The sequence below is a fragment of the Ochotona curzoniae genome, unplaced genomic scaffold (genome assembly GCF_017591425.1).
Source record: "Ochotona curzoniae isolate NIBS_2020 unplaced genomic scaffold, NIBS_Ocur_1.0 contig_883, whole genome shotgun sequence".
NCBI lineage: Eukaryota > Metazoa > Chordata > Mammalia > Lagomorpha > Ochotonidae > Ochotona > Ochotona curzoniae.
In genome coordinates this window covers 9205632-9223757 of record NW_024466599.1, presented here as the reverse complement: position 1 = coordinate 9223757, position 18126 = coordinate 9205632, and the positions used below count along the sequence as shown (strand labels likewise).

Genomic DNA, 18126 nt, shown 5'->3' with positions numbered 1-18126 from the left:
ATGAAACAAAAAACCAAAACAAACCTATGCTTAACTAACTGGCCAAACAACTTGTTTGCTTAGTCTGGAGTTACGTATGACAACTATCAGCACATCCCTGGGGAAAGTTTTGCAGAAGTGTTGCTGAGAACTGGTAAACTGGCAGAGGCAAAAACTGAAGGAGAAGTCTTCCCAACTACAGAAGGTAAGAAAGATGGGTCTACTGGTATTAAGAGGAATGACTAAGAATGAGCGAGGTCAACATTTAGCCTGGCACTTTAAGCCACTTGTTGGGACACCTGTGCCCATGGAGTCCCTGGGTTGGATTCACAGGCTTACCTCATGTTTTTACTTTCCTGCTGATGTGACTCCAGAGAAGCAGCTTTGATGGTTCAAGTAGTTGGGTTTCTACTACCCCTGTGGGAGACCTGTGTTTTCTCCTTGCCTACCCATGGCCACTGTTGGCCTTTGCAGAATAAAGAAGCGGGTGGGAGTATCTTCTCTCTCAAGTAGGTAAATAAAATGCAAAGAAGTGTGTGAATAAGTTAGGGACAAAGTAATAAAATTTTCAGTTGTTTTGCTGGATACTATCCATCACTCATTCTTCCATTACGTTCTTCCATCCAGTTAAAAACCTTATTCAGGCACCTGCTATTTTTCTAAATACTTATATTGGGTATTTTAAAGAATAGATAAGATGATGGTTGCTATGTGAAAGTTGCCACTTACGTGAAGTAGTTTTCACATTAAGTGATATAAAGTACTTATTAACTCTTTCCTACTTTTACGTTCCATACAATATAGATGTGTATTTGAACCTGAATATTTTTTGAACAGTGCTCTTTCTTTCCATAAATATTTTTAGATGAGATAATTTTATGTAAGCTTATAAAAGACAACTTGACATTTATACTTTTTCTTTTAAAATGATCCTTCTCACTTACATTCCCAGTTCTAGAGGAGGTTGCTTCTTTCTTTTTAAGTGCCTTTATCTCTCTTGACTCTTCTTCATTCAAAGGTGGTGTCAGGTGTTTTGTCCATATTCTAGTTGTCAGTGAAGGGGAAAAGAGGAAGATAAATAGTTTCATTTGAATTTTAATGACTTGCACTTATTACTGGCCACTTCTGCCCACCAGTATGCCTGGGCAGTGCCATTTGTTAATTGAGTACATTGCTATGTGACATAAAATTCAGAAAGTGCAAATGAGGAATGCAATTGCTGTTTTGCATATAAAACCTGATATTGTAATTTAGTTTTCTAGAATTTGCTTTCCTGTATAAGGAGTGTTCCTTCACTGTTGCTGCTCTTCAGAGATGCCCCATTGGGCCCCTTCTTGGCACCATTGGTTATTCCCTTGATATGCATAGTCTCCCTTGTTGCCACCTTGTTGCCCAATTGTAGTTTTACCTTGCTTGAAAGATTTATGTGTGTAGGTCTTTGCCCTGAACATGTACTGGATTCACTTGAGTTTTTGCAAAATAGTGCACGGCTGGGATCCACTGTAGACTGTTTTAGAATCTAGAGTCGTCCCGTGCAGCACAAACTCTTTATGATATCACAATCCATTCTGTGGTAAATCCATGGTTATTACAACTTCATTTAAACTTTGAGATGTCTGTACTGCAAACTCTTGGCATGTCCTTTGTAAGCCTCACACTTGGCAACAGAGAGAAAACCACCCACTACCTTCATGTCTGTGTCTCCTATTTTTGGCTTAAATACCAAGTGCCATATCTGCACATTTTCCAGAACTACGAACAAGTCTGTTTGTAATGATGAAGTCTTGTGTTTATTTCAGAGTCACTGAGCCAGTTCGCTGATCACATGGTCTCAGCTAAGCTGAGACTTAGTATATATACTGGTTACACAGATATCTGTGCAATTTTAGAAGGCATGTGGTGGTTTTCTGACCCAATGTTTCTTCACGTTTACCACACTTATTTTGCCTGACTGGCTATCTGTCTTATCTGTGTATCTCCATTCATCCATCCATCCATCCATCCATCCATCCATCCATCCATCCATCTATCCATCTATCCATTCATCCATCCATCTATCCATCCATCCATCTATCCATCCATCCATCCATCCACACACATACACACGTTCTTCAGAAGGAATGAATCTAGTTTCTTCAATGATTTTAAAAACATTTTAAACATTACAGAATTGAATAATAAAAAATACTTTAGCACTGTGTGGGTATAGTGTGTGAGTTGACCTCAGTAAAACATTTTCCTTTATAGTATCACTTTTGGCATCTTTTGATAATGCTAAAATATCTCTGACTATTGCACAAACATCATCTATTTGTCAGAAACTCAGCAGAACTGAAGACTGATATAGTGAAATATTTGAGTGAAATGTTCCAAATGTAAAACCATGAAAAAATTTTGACTCTCAACGTTGGTTTAGAAGTAGGTCATAATACAAATTAAATTTCCTGACATCTGACTTTTTAAAATTTTTTAATAAAGTTGATGAAAAGGTTTTAATGGAGACAAGCTGAAGAAAATTGATCATTATTTATTTAGCTAAATGAATGATTTAACAGTTAATGATTTCTAAATCAATAACATGAGCAGCTTGCCTCTGCAAATTTAGGTCTAGAGTTGAATGTCGTGTGCGGTCCTTTACTTTGAGTTAGGGCTTAGAGATCTTGACGTAGATTTTCTCTGTGTTAATGTCTGACTATAGAGCTAGTTTAGAAATCATATTCAAGGTTTGGGGACAAAGTGTTGTAGGCATTTTCATTTTCAGTGTTTCTGAAATGGGCGTCAGTTCACTGAAATTCAGTCTGCACCCCATGTGGTGCATTGTGGTTCCTGGTGGAACCACAGCAGCAGTCTCCCGACTGTCCTGTCTGAAAGTGTGCATATGCCCAGGCTGAGAAGCTTCTGGTAGATGGATTTCTTTACTACTTTATAAGAATCTGGGAGTTTCAGTGTGGGTTGTTAAGATGGTTTTGATGTCCAGGGTGGAGTGGGGGACCTATACCTCTCCTCTAGCTCTTGTGGTGGAGATCAGCAAAGATATGGAATATACCCGTGGTGACCTCTGATTGTGGCACTGTTTCCTTTCAAGCTGGAATTTGGGGGGATTGGTGCCCTGGGTACCTGTGGTTCTTGCGGATCTGGTGGAGTTGAGACGTCAGAGGGTTTGTGGGTTGAGTGCTGGAAACCAGAGGCAGTAGTTCTCCAGAGTTACTTACTGTTCGGGAAATCAGCTCTGGAGAAGAAATGGCGGACAGGTGCAGGAGCGTTTGGGACAGTTACTGGCGGGAATTGCTTCCTGTTTCTATTCTCCCCCATCCGTAAGCTTTTATATGCAAATGTAAATTTCACATTGAAGTCGAAATAATTGTACAGTGAGTGAACTTCTAGATATCCTCTACGTAGGGACTATAATTACCATGTTACCATACTTCCCTTGTGTAGCTCCAGTGCTGACTGAGTCAGCCAAATCTAATGTGTTTTGGATGAATTTTACAGTTAAGTAGGGGACATCAGTGTAATTCACCCTTTGACACTGCACTTGTACAGATCCTTAGAATTATTATTTGCTACATTTGTATGTGATAGAATTTGCAATGAATAAAGTACAGAAACGTTATTTGTGCAACTGATTGAGATTTTTTTTTTCCCAAAGATTTATTTTTATTTGAAAGGCAGAGTTACAGAGAGAAGGGATGAAAGAGAAAGAGATCTTTCATTCATTGGTTCACTCCCCAAATGGCCATAATGGCTGGAGCTCAGCCAATCTGAAGCCATAGCCTGGAGTTTCTTTTAGGTCTCCTGTATGGGAGTAGGGTCCCCAAAACTTGGGTCATCCTCTACCCATTTTCCAGGAACACTAATAATGGGCTGAATTGAAGTGGAGCAGCCAGGATTCGAATAAATGCTTGTATGAAATGCATCACAGTAGAGGCCTGCCCCAGTATGTGAGCTCTGACAGGTGGGGCTTGAAATGCATCACAGTAGAGGCCTGCCCCAGGGTGTGAGCTCCCGCAGGTGGAGCCCTGTGTTATTTTCTGTTCCCTGCAGATATAGAACATTACTGTCACCCCAGAAAGCCTCTTCCTAATAAACGCCGATGCTTTACACTCTAAACACAACCCACTCACTTTCCCTCACGTTAGAGTAGTTTTGTTGGCATAGAATTCTTATTAAAGATTTATTTTTATTATTTTTTTCATTGGAAAGGTGGATATACAGAGAGGAGAGACAGAGAGGAAGATCTTCCATCCGATGATTCACTCCCCAAGTGAGCGCAACGGGCCGATACTATGCCAATCCGAAGCCAGGAGCCTCTTCCGGGTCTCCCACGCGGGTGCAGGGTCCCAAAGCTTTGGGCCGTCCTCAACTGCTTTCCCAGGCCACAGGCAGGGAGCTGGAAGGGAAGCAGGGCTGCCGGGATTAGAACCGGCGCCCATATGGGATCCCGGGCGTGCAAGGCAAGGACCTTTAACCACTTGCGCCACCGCGCCGGGCCCCATAGAATTCTTTAGGGTATTCAGTTTGTATTCTTTTAAGTAGAATTTAAGAGTTTTTAAGTCATTTGGTTTACATCTATCACAAGGCTTTGTTTATGTTTTAAATTATGAAGTAGTATTTCATTGTTTGACTGTAAAACTGTGTGTTTATCTACTCTGCTAAGAAACACAAGGGCCATTTCCAACTATGGATATTATGAGAGAGCAATTGTGAACTCTCTGATTTGAGAATTTTTATGGGCATACATTTTTATTTATGATCGTCTCTATCGTACAGTTACTGTACATCCCCTTAAATGAAAAACCACAATACAAAATCAACAACAGCAAGAAATATTGAAATTTAGAGTGTCATGAGGTTAAATTACATGCTGCTAGATATAGTCGTCTCCATTACATAGTTACTATACATCCCCTTAAATGAAAAGCCACAGAACATAATCACAACAGGAAGAAAAAAAAAAGAAATTAGCAACATCATGAAGTTATATAACATGCTACTGAGTGACTATTGTGTTGCTGAAGAAATGAAAATCAAGAACCTTCTTGAAGGTAACAGTGCTACTCTATGATCTATGAGCCATTGAAGAATTTAATGAGAAGAAAGTATTTTGAAGAGATGAAACAGGAAACATCAAAACCGATGCAATATAGTTTCCACTGATCTTTGTAGGTGAAATGTGTCTCCTGCAGATAACAAATAGTAGATGGGTTTTGTTTTTTAATCCAGTCTACTAATTCATGACATTTGAGCTTAAGCCATTTACATTCAGGGTTAATATGAATGGGTGGTAATTTGGGCCTATCATTTTAGCAATGGGTTGTTCCTTGATTTAAACTTGTGTTGCTATTTTACTGGGATGTTCTTCGGGTTTGCCTTTCGTTTTGTTGGGTGCTATTCCTTTTCTCATTTTTATTGGAAACTTTCAAACATTTTGACTTTGTAGCAGTTTGACTTCCTGCCTCTTCTTTAAGGCTCTACACTTCTTTTAAGTGTAGAGTTTGTTTAGCTTTAACTGCCCATTGTGGTACAGACAGAGGCTGGGCCTTGGAATACAAGCCATGAAATATAAAACAATGACCTCATGTTGTGGTGCAGTAGATTAAGCCACTGTTTGTAATGCTGACATCTTACATCAGAGTGCTAGTTCAAGTCCCTGCTGCTCTTTTTCCAACCCAGTATATGGAAAATTAGTAGAAGATGGCTCAAGTGCTCTGACTCTGCCCCCACCCCCACCATTCATATGGGAAAACCATATCAATTTCCAGGCTCCTGGCGTTGGCCTGGACCAGGTCCAGCCATTGTAGATGTTTATGTAGTGAACCAGCAGTTGCAGGATCTTGCCTTTGTCCTTGCCCTCACCCCTGGAAATAAATGGAATAAACCTTTTAAAAACTGGTTGCCTTCTTTCAAGCTAGCAGCTCCTTTCAAGTTTCTGCCTAATTTTGGGGACCTTCCAAAGCGCCTTTGAATACTTAGTTTCCATACTTTATTCAGACTTCATTGTTTTTTATCTGCGGGAGGGCTGTTTCATTGGAGAAGTCAGTTGCATAGGAATTTAAGTAGAAATGCCCTTCTGGATTCACTCATGTTCATCTGCTGGTGGCAGATTAGTGAAGACTCCTTGTTTCCCCAGCAAGAGTATCAGAAATCCAGCATTTTTTTTTTTTTTTTTTGTCTCCTCCAGTGAAGTGTGAGGAGTTAACTTTGCAAATAAAGGCTTACCCTTGTGGAGAGACTTTCAGACATCTCCAGCTCTCTTGTATCTCTCTAGATATCAGAAAGTGCCTTGGGCCAGTGGTCACAAAGGGGAGGGAGTTATCAGCTCAAGAGCAGAACAATGACCTGGCTTAGAATGAGAACATCATTAGCTGTGAAGATTAATATATGTAGTTTGACCCAGTGATGCTACTTAACAGAAAGTTATCCTAGGAATGTTTTCACATATCCTTCAAAATATATTCATTATTTTTTATCAGCTTAAGATAGACACTAGCTTGAAATGTACTGATGAAGGAACATATCCATGTTATTTTGGATCTCTTATTTTTATATGTGAATTGTTTTATGAGTGTGGCTAATATCTGTCAGTTTCTTGGAAGCTTCTATCAGCTTCCAAGTCTGAGATCATGGTGCTGCTTCACCCTATTTTTGTGACCCTGGAGCTTGTTCATGTAAAGCATGATACTCTGTCATAGATCTCATATCTTTATGATTAGAGAAGATATTAAAAAGTTAAAGAAATTTTGTCTTGTAATTATTTTGCTGTTGCTATATAAAGGAATGGCATGAACACAAGCACAGTTTTAATATCAGACTCATTTTGCTGGGGTATGGGGAGGGGATAATAAAACAAACTATAAATTGTTTGAGTCATATATATGGCAGTCTTAAAAGCCCAATAAAATTTAAATTTTTATGCATTAGGGAATGAGACACTAATAAAAGTGTTTTTCCCTCAAATTGGGACATGATATGACTATATAATGTTTGTTTAATATTTATATGAAACTGGTGTTTTAAGATGGATTACAGGCAAAATAGACCACCTAAGTCCGGTGAGCTTGGCCTACATTCAGAGCTCTACTAACACTATCTGCTCCTATGGATGTGTAAAGAAAAGGTACCCTTCTTCACTGTAGGTAGGGATGCAGACTAGTGCAAGCAGTGTGGAAGTCAATGTGCAGAGTGCTAAGAGTTCTGAAAATAGACCTGCTGTGTGAGCCAGCTAGCTCATTGCTATGAATATATCAAAAGGAAATGAGATCAGATCTGCATATGAGAAAGGAATCTGTAATCCTGATTTATAACAGCACAATCTATAGCAGCAAAGACATGGAAACAACCCAGCTGCCCATCAAAAGAGGAGTGGATAAAGAAGCTGCAGTGCATGTACTCCATGGAGTACTACTCAGCCATTAAAAGGAATGAAGGTCTACCACGTGCAACCAAATACCCAGCTAGAGACTGTTACGCTTAGTTAAATAACTCAATCCCAAAAGGACAAATACCGTATATTCTCTCTGGTATAAGACAGCTTTCATGCAAAATACAATTATTCATGCAAAATACATTATTGTTTTTGCTGCCTCTCATGGGATTTGATAATTTTGTTTTTATTTACATTTATTCAAAATAGTTTTATTAATTTCTTAACTGACTCATGGATCATACAGTAGCATCATTTTGTCCTAGAGGATTTTTTAATTTTCTCTTTCATTCTTCAGCAACACATTGGTCGTTCGTTAGGATATTATTTTCATGTTGTAAATTTTCTATTTGTCTTCCTGTTGTTGATTTTGTTTTATGACTTTTCATTTAAGGGAATATATAGTAACTGTGTAATAGACTGTCATAACCATATGTGAAGATACAATGTAGAATGCATCTCTACTTCCGTATCAAAGATGGACTCCCACTGAAGCTGTTAAATATATCTTGATAATAAGATGCTGGACTGTCTGCCAGTGTCCATACCCGCAATGTCAAAATACACTTAAATAGCCAAATGGTGAACTTATGACTGTTTATGAAGGTCTGTACTATTATAATAATAATATAGGGGAAATCAATGGGGGTGTGTATTTGGGAGTGAGATAAGGAAAATCCTAGGATTCTTGATTTTATCATGAAATTAAGAAAAAGGAGAAAGACTAAGTGCATAGAGTTTGAGTTCTAAGACTTGAAAAAGTATAGATTGTAGGTAGTGAAACTCAAAAAACTAGAGTCTGTGTCAATGAAGATAGAAATATGTGTGAAGAAGTTTTTGAAAGAGATTTTGTAGTATTTTTTAAAGGTTTATTTATTTTTAAAGATTTATTTTTATTATTTTTTCATTGGAAAGGCGGATATACAGAGAGGAGAGACAGAGAGGAAGATCTTCTGTCCAATGATTCACTCCCCAAGTGAGTGCAACGGCCCATGCTATGCCAATCCGAAGCCAGGATCCAGAAACTTCTTCCAGGTCTCCCACGCGGGTGCAGGGTCCCAAAGCTTTGGGCCGTCTTCGACTGCTTTCCCGGGCCACAGGCAGGGAGCTAGAAGGGAAGTGGGGCTGCCGGGATAGAACCGGCGCCCATATGGGATCCTGGGCGTGCAAGGTGAGGACCTTAACCACTTGCGCCACCGCGCCGGGCCCTATTTATTTATTTTAAGATTTATTTATTTTTATTACAAAGTCAGACATACAGAGAGGAAGAAGGAGATAGAGGAAGATCTTCTGTTCGATGAATCACTCCCTAAGTGACCGCAATGGCCAGTGTTGTGCCAATCTGAAGCCAGGAGCCAGGAACCTCTTCCAGGTCTCCCACATGGGTGCAGGGTCCCAAGGCTTTGGGCTGTCCGCAGCTGCTTTCCCAGGCCACAAGCAGGGAGCTGGATGGGAAGTGGAGCAGCTGGGATTAGAGCTGGTGCCCATATGGAATCCCAGCATGTTCAAAGCAAGGACTTTAGCTGCTAGGCCATGGTGCCGCTGGGCCCAAGGTTTATTTATTTTTAATGGAAAGGCAGATTTACAAAGAGAAATAGATATAAAGATCTTCCACCCGCTGGTTCATTTCACAGCTAGTCACAATGCCTTGAGCTGAGCCCAAGGCTTCTTCTGAGTCTCCCATGTGGGTGCAGGGTCCCAAGGCTTTGGGCCGTCCTCGACGCTTTCCCAGGCACAGGCAGGGAGCTGGATGGGAAGTGGGGCTCCTGGGAACACAGACCAGCGTGCATATGGGATCCTGGCACATGCAAGGCAAAGCTTTAGCCCGATGTTCATCACGCTGTATTGACCTTGATGTTTGTAGCACACAACCGGCTGCAAACATGTCATTGGGAGAATAGTGCACCTTTTCAGAAACAGTGAGTAAAAATAGACTATTTTGGGATAATAGATGAGTGTCTGTGTTCAGCAGCTTCTAATGCTGCTCTTTTGAGATGAATTCATATATAGAACAATACTAGGAAAATAGACTGCGAAATCAGTGTAGGTCGAGATTGTGGTTTGGATCATCAAAGAAGAAAATATGAAGTGGAATGAGGTGATAATGATGAAATAACTGCGCGTGGACGCTGAACCCTCAAGGTGGAGTGAGAGAATCCGGTGAGTTACAAGAGGGTCAGAGGAGGAACAGGTGCAGGAGCTCTTAGTTCCCCAGTCCAGAGAATGCGGACTGTACCATAGGCCCAGTGCTGGCATCGGAAAACGGCCAGTGGCCTGTTGGAGGAGGCTCCCTCTGAGACAGCATTGAGTCACAGGAGCAGAGAGACTTGAGGACAGAATACATGTCAGGGTGCTGGATGCAGCAGGCATGTTCATCTAAGAAGTAAACAAAGGTGGCACTGCTGATTTGTTAGAACTGCCATGATTTGTGTGTGGGGTGAGCATAGGGCGAACAGGAAAGAAGAGGACCGCATTGTGCCATTAAAGCCTCTTTGCTAAATTGAAGAAGACAGTTAACTGCTTCCACAGAGGGTTGTGAAGGATAACTGAGTCACAGGATTACAGGGTGCTGAGTGGAAAGCAGCTAAGTAAATATGAACATGTAGCAGCATGCGACAGCCAGCCAAGTGCGACTGCTCTGTCTTCTGTTCCTTTGAGACATCACCTCGATGCCTAAATAGAGTTTGGTAATAATCATGATTTATTTATAATGGGAGTAATTGCCTCCATTACCATGTGGTAGTTATTAATGGAAGTGCGTATTATCAATCATTTCCAGGCAGAAATGAAAACATGTCCTAACTAAAGAAAATTGTTCACAGCCTCAAGCCTGTGGTTTACAGTGGAAGGAAGGGGGCATATGAGGTGTTTAGGACAAGTTGTGCAGGGTTTATACTTCACTTCATTTAATTCTAATTTTCAAAAGAGGTTTATTTATTTTTACTGGCACGTCAGATTTAGGTTGAGGAGGAGATACAGAGAGAAAGATCTTCCATTTGCTGGTTCACTTCTCAAGTGGCTGCAAAGGCCACAGCTAAGCTGATCAGGAGTCAGGAACTTTACCCAGGCCTCCCACATGGATGCAGAGTCCTGAGCCTTTGATCCGTCCTTGACTGCTTTCCCAGGCTACAAGCAGGGAAGTGGATTGGAAGCAGAGCAGGCAGGAACACATTCCAGCACCTGTCTGGGATTCCGGCATATGCATAGTGTGGATTCAGCCCTTAGACTGTTGTGGTGGGCCTTTAATCCTAAATTATATGTGAGGTAATGTTGCTCAGATCTCAAACCAAAAGTACTTTGAAAACCAAAAAGGATTATTGTAAGTTGCAATGAAAATTGGAATTGACATGAAGTTACTTTGTGTTTTTCTATGCCATAATGTTTTGTGGTAGAAATATTATCTTTGATGACTGAATGTTCCCAGGTCATGCTGAAAAGATCATGTAGTACCTAATATATGTGTAGCATAATGTGTTTGCAATATTTGGAAGCATATAGCCTTCTAATGTCCAGAACATTCTGGATTCTGAAGCTCAATTATGTAGTGAATCTGTGGTGACTCTGACCTTTGATTCCAGGACTTTGTGAGGGTGTGGGCTGCTGTATCATTCTGCCTGGCTTAGGCCAGAGATTCTTAGTGTATGTGTAGATTTTAAATTCTAAAATGTTCCCAGGAAGTTGGTTTCATGTAGGTGTGGTAAGACAACACAGACATGGAAATGATGCTCACCAAGGGAGACAGTATTGTTCCCAGGTGTCCAGAAGCAGGAGGCATGGCCCAGCATGTGTCCACAAGTACCATGGCTGGTCCTCAGTCCAAGATATCAGGGGAGCATGGGCCAAAGCTGGGCCAACTGTAAGACTGAGCAGTGATAATGGTAGCAGCCCGTTGGGTTCCCAATGGGACAGTCTCTGTGTGCCTAGTGCCTGCCTTGCTGTGCTGAAGGCAGAGGGGGATGGTCTCCGGGAACCACCGAGCCCACATGGAGGAAGGTGCATGAGGGTCTGGCTCTGGGTCGGTGGTCTTGCTTGTCAAAGCTTTTCTCACAGGCATGTTGTCTGCTCGCTGTATCAATGATTAACCCAGAGAGACTAGTCTTGCGAGGACTTTGAGCATGTTCTGTACAGGTATAAATATGAATTCAGTGTGGATGTTATTCATTTGGAACGAATACTTGCATTTTTGGGTGACAGTTTTCACTGCTTAGTAAAACACAGCAGTAGAAAACGTTTAGATAAATCTCTGAGAGCAGTTTTTGTTGTGACTTTGAGCTCCTGGAAATTTTCCCATAAAGATATAATATACTGGGCCCGGCACTCTGGCGCAGTGGTTAAAAGGTCCTCGCCTTGCACGCCCGGGATCCCATATGGGCGCCGGTTCTAATCCCGGCAGCCCCGCTTCCCTTCCAGCTCCCTGCCTGTGGCCTGGGAAAGCAGTCGAGGACGGCCCAAAGCTTTGGGACCCTGCACCCGCGTGGGAGACTCAGAAGAGGCTCCTGGCTTCAGATTGGCATAGCATTGGCCATTGCGCTCACTTGGGGAGTGAATCATCGGATGGAAGATCTTCCTCTCTGTCTCTCCTCTCTGTATATCCGCCTTTCCAATGAAAAAATAATAAAAATAAATCTTTAAAAAAAAAGATATAATATACTTCAATACTCAAGTGGCCATAATGGGCAGAGATGGCTAGCCAGGAGCCAGGAAGTTCATGTGGTAACTAACAGGAGGACAGATGCTTGGGCCATCCTCTGTTGCTTTCCCAGGCCATCAGCAAGCAGGGTGCTGGATTGATATGGAACAGCTAGGACTCGAACTGGTGGCCATGTGGGATGCCAGGGTTGTAAGCAGTAACTCAGCCTGCACCGCAGTGCTGTCCCCTCTAAGGTGTAACTATTTTTAAAAGCAGACCTGCTAAACACTTATTCCAATGAATATGATAACTTATATAGATGTCTATGGGCATGCTGTATTTATTTTAACCATATCTCCATTGCTCTTGTTTTTTAATTGAGTCTTTCCTTCTAGTCCATGTTCTTCCCAGTGTCTCTAATGGCACCATGTTTCCATATGTTGAAGGTGCTGTTGAGTTAGTCAATAGCCAGAGGCACGTTAAATGAAGGCAGAGTTTGAGCTGATGTTGTGTTAAGGATGTTACTGGAAAGTAATCACTGATGGGACTAGCCATAGCTCTAGCTTCTTGTGTACTTGGAGCAGTACCCACAGGCTTGGTGGTGGTGGTGATGTGGCGGGGGTTTCTTAGGGACTCCATGAAGACGCAGAGCTAATTGTGATGATTGTGTTCAAATATGCTTATTTGAAAATTGGCCTCTTTTGTGCGTAAGGAAGGGACTTATCTTTTATGCATAAAAAATTGAAATGAAATTTTAAAAAGGAAACTAGGTAGAATTGAAAATTGTAACTTAAAAAGAGAGCTATCAAGAAAGAATTATTAGTGTGTGAAATGGTAGGATTTTCCCACTTCTGAATATGTTTGTGCTGAGGACTTGGGGCTGTTCTGAGTGATAGTATGCGCAAAGGAGACAGAAGGCCAAATGACAGCCTGTGTGTGTGCAAGTTATGCTCCAATGGACTTTCAGCAGATTACACTTAAAGTATTTCTTTTACTTTATCTTTTGCTGTTCAAAATTTATTGCTTTGCTCATTCGTCCTCTAGTTATTAATGTTTCGTAGGGTTTATTCACCAGTATTTATACTTCTTTGGTTTCATGATTGTGCAAGCTGTTTGCTCTGACTTTGTTACCCTAGTCTCTGCCCGGCCCCCTTGCCCTCCCCTGCGAAGGGCAGAAGCTGAATCTTCTCACAAGGTTGTGTCTGCTTCAGAGCTAGATCTCACTGATGTAGACTAAAAACATGAATTTGGAGCTGGATTGTGTAATAAACGAAGTTTTTTTTTTTTTATTAGAATATGTGTCCAGAACTGTGTGAGGTTGGCTGGTGGTATGTTGCTTGATAAGATTTGCAGAAGAACATTGTAGGGCCACAGTGTATTTTTCTGTGCATGATCCATAGGAAGTATTGAATTGTAGCTGCACTTTGGATATTTTACCCACCATCTGCACTGCCCAAACTTCTGATTAAATGATACAGTTGCTCAAGTATTCACTAGTAAGGTGATTCTTCTGCTAGAAAAATGTGTGTTGCATTTCCAAAGTCAAATATCATTGCCATTAGATTTTTAAAAAATATATGATTTCCTCTTTATTAGTGTAGCTCAAGAGTCTGTGCTTTCCAAAAAAAATGAAGGATTTGATTGTGATGCTGTGGAGACTGGTGTGTGTCACAAACCATAGAGGGCAGAATGCATCCTCATTAAGACAAACTGTGCCCAAGTGCTCACTTTACTGAGTGTGTTCCCTCTTGGGAAGCCACAGTGTTGGCAGTTTGTTGCTTACGTCACAGTTTGTTGTTGTTTTGGTAGCAGAGTTGTCAATGGCCAGGATATTTTAAAACAAAACAGGAGTTTGATTTTCATTTTGTGTTGTGGGATAAAGAGGAGTGTTCTTGGAAGGAGCAAAACATGATATCATAATTATAAACAGATTAGTCTTGAATTTGCACTCCCAGAGCGTTTAATTGCTCTGGTAGTTAGTGCTTACATGATCATTCATATCATCAATGCTCATTGATAGATAAAACCAAGAGAAGCAGCTTCCAGAGGCCATTCCCACTGGGTGTTCATGCTCACACTTAGAGTGACCCCACCTGCATTTTCTCACAGTGTCTGCCTGTCCCCAGTCTGTCAGAGCTACTGCCTAACACAGTGCCTTTTGCTCTGTGCATAGATGTTGCCGAGTAGATTTTCCTGAAAGGCCTTTGGGAATCCTCTGGAGCTGATTTCTTGTTGAAATTGTATAGACTTTTGATTCTTAGTGACTGTAAATGTCTTTGATCACCAAGCAAAATTACATTTTTTTTTTCTGTGTTCAGTTCTCTTACAACTAGCAAGTGATGCTTTACCCAATGACATGACCTTGGCCCTCGCCTATCTCCTTGCCCTACCACAGGTAAGTTTACCTTCACTATCAAGAAGAAATTGAAAATAGGGATGGTAACAATCTGTTCTTTATTTTAATTAGTAATATTGCTCATTCTTTATGTTTCCAGTCAGTACCCAGGGAAGGAGCACTGCACTGACAGTAGCTTAAACGCTGACTTTAATCCAGTCTCATCCACACGAGATCTACATCTACATGTTCTGAATTTCAGTGTAGTTAGTTGAACTTGCGCCTGAGTTGATACAATGGAGTCTTTATAACTGAATCCTACTGAAATGACTGAGGATGTAGTGGTTTATAATGTCCTTGCTGATGCCCTTTCCATGGAGTGACTTCTCTCCTCTTCCTGCCTAGGTGTTAGATGCAAACAGGTGCTTTGAGAAGCAGGCCCACTCGGCATTGTCACTCCAGCTGGCAGCCTATTACTACAGCCTGCAGATCTATGCCCGGTTGGCTCCGTGTTTCACGCACGAGTGCCACCCGCTCTACAAGGTGAGTCCAGACGCTTTGCACTCTGGGAATGAGCTGAGTCAAAGGTTTTCTGAAACAGTCCCAACGTGTCTTTGGCTTTTGCCAAGTGGCAGGCACATGTGCTTGCTGCTTTGTGTTACATGTAGTTGCTGCTCCGGGCGTGAGTAAGAGTTAGAGCTTTTGATATTTATTGGCCAAACTTTTCTTTCACTTTGTGTATTGTTTATCAACTTTTAGTTCAGAAGGGCTCAGATAGCCAGAGTGTCTAAGTGGAAAAGTTATTTCAACCCCAAAGAAGGGTGGCTCGGTACAATTTAGGAAAGAAGGCAGTGTCATTCTTGGAGCCAAACTAGACCTTTTTTTTAAAATCTTTAGATATGAAGGCATCTGATAGCTTTTCTGATTGATTGTGCCTTTCGAGTGAAAGGGTCTAAGAGGGTCCTGGATTACATGTGCTTTCTTCAGTGGACACAGAGTATTATTACAGTGGCCTCTCGATGTCACGGCCCTGCAGAGCCACACTGGGAGCATAAGTTCATTTTATTGAAAATTATCACTTCTCTAGTAAATGTGAAGGCTTCCAGATCCACTGATGGGGGAATGATGCAAGGATTCCTCCTCCCCTGTCCTCCTGTGGACTGTTAGTGGTCTTATATGTGTATCAAAGTTCCAGCTACCTCAACTATCCAAAATATACGGGAGAACCTACAGATAAGTGAAGATGCCCAAATAAGTCCATAGCCATTGCCATCAATCATCAAATTTTTTTTCTTATTATTTTGCTGAGTCTGACTGTTTTTCGGGTAGTCTAACTCTATAACTCTAACAAGACATGTGTCAACAGTTTAGGTGAACAGTTTTAGGAGGGGTGTGCAGAGAAATCTTCAATACCTCAGTGAGGAGTAATTAACCTTTGTGTCCCACCCAGTGAGTTATAAGTGCATCCCTTCTGACCATTTCCTGTCTGATTACAAGCCTTCCTTGTTGTTTTCTATCTGTTCTAGATTTTGTTCGATTTGTTTGTTTTGAGGGGTTTCTGGAGCGATCCTAGTGGTCATTGCGAGAGAGGGTGGGGACCCAAAGTTGGAACTAGGCAAGGACCAGAGAAAGCTCTCCACCCTAGTCCTGAAGGAAGTTTACTGTTCTGCTTCTGCGGACCACACAGTGCTCCTGGTTGTCATTCCGATGATCTTGGATCCTGCAAGGCAGGATTTGGGCTTCTTCCATCCTGTGTGGTAGATCCAAATGGAGGTGGGTGACCTCAGAGTTCTCAGCCTCCAAAGGCACTCCACTTGCCCGTGGTCTCCTTGGCAGTTGGGATGTAGTCCTTGGTGCTCGTACTGATAGTCCTTGGTGAGGATCTAGGAGTCTTCAGAGTTCGGATACAAGCCTCCTCCTGTCCGCCTGCTCCACTCTGGGGTTCCCCCTCCCCCCCACACTGCTCTATGCATATGACCTCCTGTTAAGAGGTTGTCAGGATCGCTCCTGATTCCCTCCATTATGCCTTTGTAGTTTTACTATTGTCTAATGCTGATTCGAGTCTGTTGTCTATGAGTTACCAATTATGATCCTGGTAGGTTGTATTTCATGTCTTCCTCACACATTCTAGGGAGATGAAAGATTTCTCTGCTCTCCCGTCCCATTATGGAAGACTGGATAAGAAAACTATGGTTCATTTACTCCATGGAATACTATTCAGCTGTTAACAACAATGAAATACAGTTTTTTGTGGCCAAATGGGCCCAACTGGAAACCATTATGCTAAGGGAAATAAGCCAATCTCAAAAGGTTAAATACCACATGTTTGCCTTAATTTAAGATGAAATGTCAATCCAGAAAATAGTACCTGTATATTGTAATATTATTTCAACCTCAAACAGCCTGTATCTATTTGCAATAAGATAATGTTATGTAATCTATGAATCAACAATCAATGTGAGTCAGACTGCTTATGATCTACATCAATTTTTATTTAAAAGAAAAGGAAGAATAAGTGAGGTAATATACATAGAAGTATTGCTGTGGCTGTCGTGTGTGTTGAGGTATTGAGATGGGTCTGAGATTTTACCATAACAGTTCATGGCCTGGAAGAGCTACGTGACTCTAGAGAAATGCCGCGTGTGATTAGATCCTGTGCTGGGGTTGAGCCTCTTCTGTTTAGGGTTAAGCAGCAACAGTCAGCCTAGGGCCTTGTTTATGGAAATTATCAATGGGCAGTAGAAATATAAAAATAAATTACAATGAAGGCAATTGACTGTCATTCATTCTGCCATTTAATTCTTTATAGATAACCAAAGTTTTCAGAAGAGAGATCTGTGGAGAAGATAGACAAATGTGGCAATTTTCTCAAGTTTTCTCTAGTGCAAAGTGGCACCCTTCCATTTAGAGCTCCTGATTCCAGCCTTTCCCTGCTTTCTGCTGGAAGTGCTGCTGTGCTAATGTGGTTATACAAGAAGCAGTGTTGTTCTTCCTTGGAGCTGAGTGAGTCTCTGGCCTGTTGGTCTAAGGCGTAGTTAAGTTCCTGGCAGGAGATTTTCATGTGCTGCAGTGTTGGCTATAAAGTCTGTGCTTCTGAAGGTGAGGAGAGCTCTCAGGGAGCTGGCTGCCTCCTCCTTATCCCTCCACCTCCTCTTGGGAAGTTCATGTTCCACCTGTTTGCAGTGTAATATTTCTCTGAATTTAAATGCCTCTGTGCACTTGGTGATATAATTTCTTTTGCGTTACATCCCCCTTCCTCCCACTGGGACAGACAAGTGTGAGCTCAAAGGTGCATCTACTGCAGCCCTCCTTGCCTTGCTGACTGTCAGCTGCCTTAGTTCTCTCTGCCCACAGCCCTCCTTGCCTTGCTGACTGTCAGCTGCCTTAGTTCTCTCTGCCAACAGCCCTCCTTGCCTTGCTGACTGTCAGCTGTCTTGGTTCTCTCTGCCCACAGCCCTCCTTGCCTTGCTGACTGTCAGCTGCCTTAGTTCTCTCTGCCAACAGCCCTCCTTGCCTTGCTGACTGTCAGCTGCTTTCGTTCTCTCTGCCCACAGCCCTCCTTCACTCTCTGACCAACGGCTGCCTTAGTTCTCTCTGGCCATGGTCCTCCTTGCCGTGTTGACCATCAGCTGCCTTCACTGGTTCTCTCCACTCCTTGTGTGTTCACCTGTTCATGAGAGCAGTAACTTGTAGTTGCAGTCAGTGCACATATCTTGACTGTCAGTGTGGTGGCTTTATTGGAGGGCAGGAATTCCTTCC

General features: G+C 41.9%; 1 protein-coding gene across 2 annotated transcripts in view; it reads left to right on the top strand.

Moving 5' to 3' along the window:
* NBAS (NBAS subunit of NRZ tethering complex) overlaps positions 1 to 18126 on the top strand; it is a 300840-nt gene that overhangs the window by 177975 nt on the left and 104739 nt on the right. For both annotated transcript variants that reach the window (XM_040992846.1, XM_040992845.1), the window contains exons 38-40: positions 64 to 184; positions 14351 to 14427; positions 14773 to 14910. In XM_040992846.1, the coding sequence (XP_040848780.1) occupies positions 64 to 184; positions 14351 to 14427; positions 14773 to 14910 (336 nt within the window). The remainder of the gene's footprint in view (positions 1 to 63; positions 185 to 14350; positions 14428 to 14772; positions 14911 to 18126) is intronic.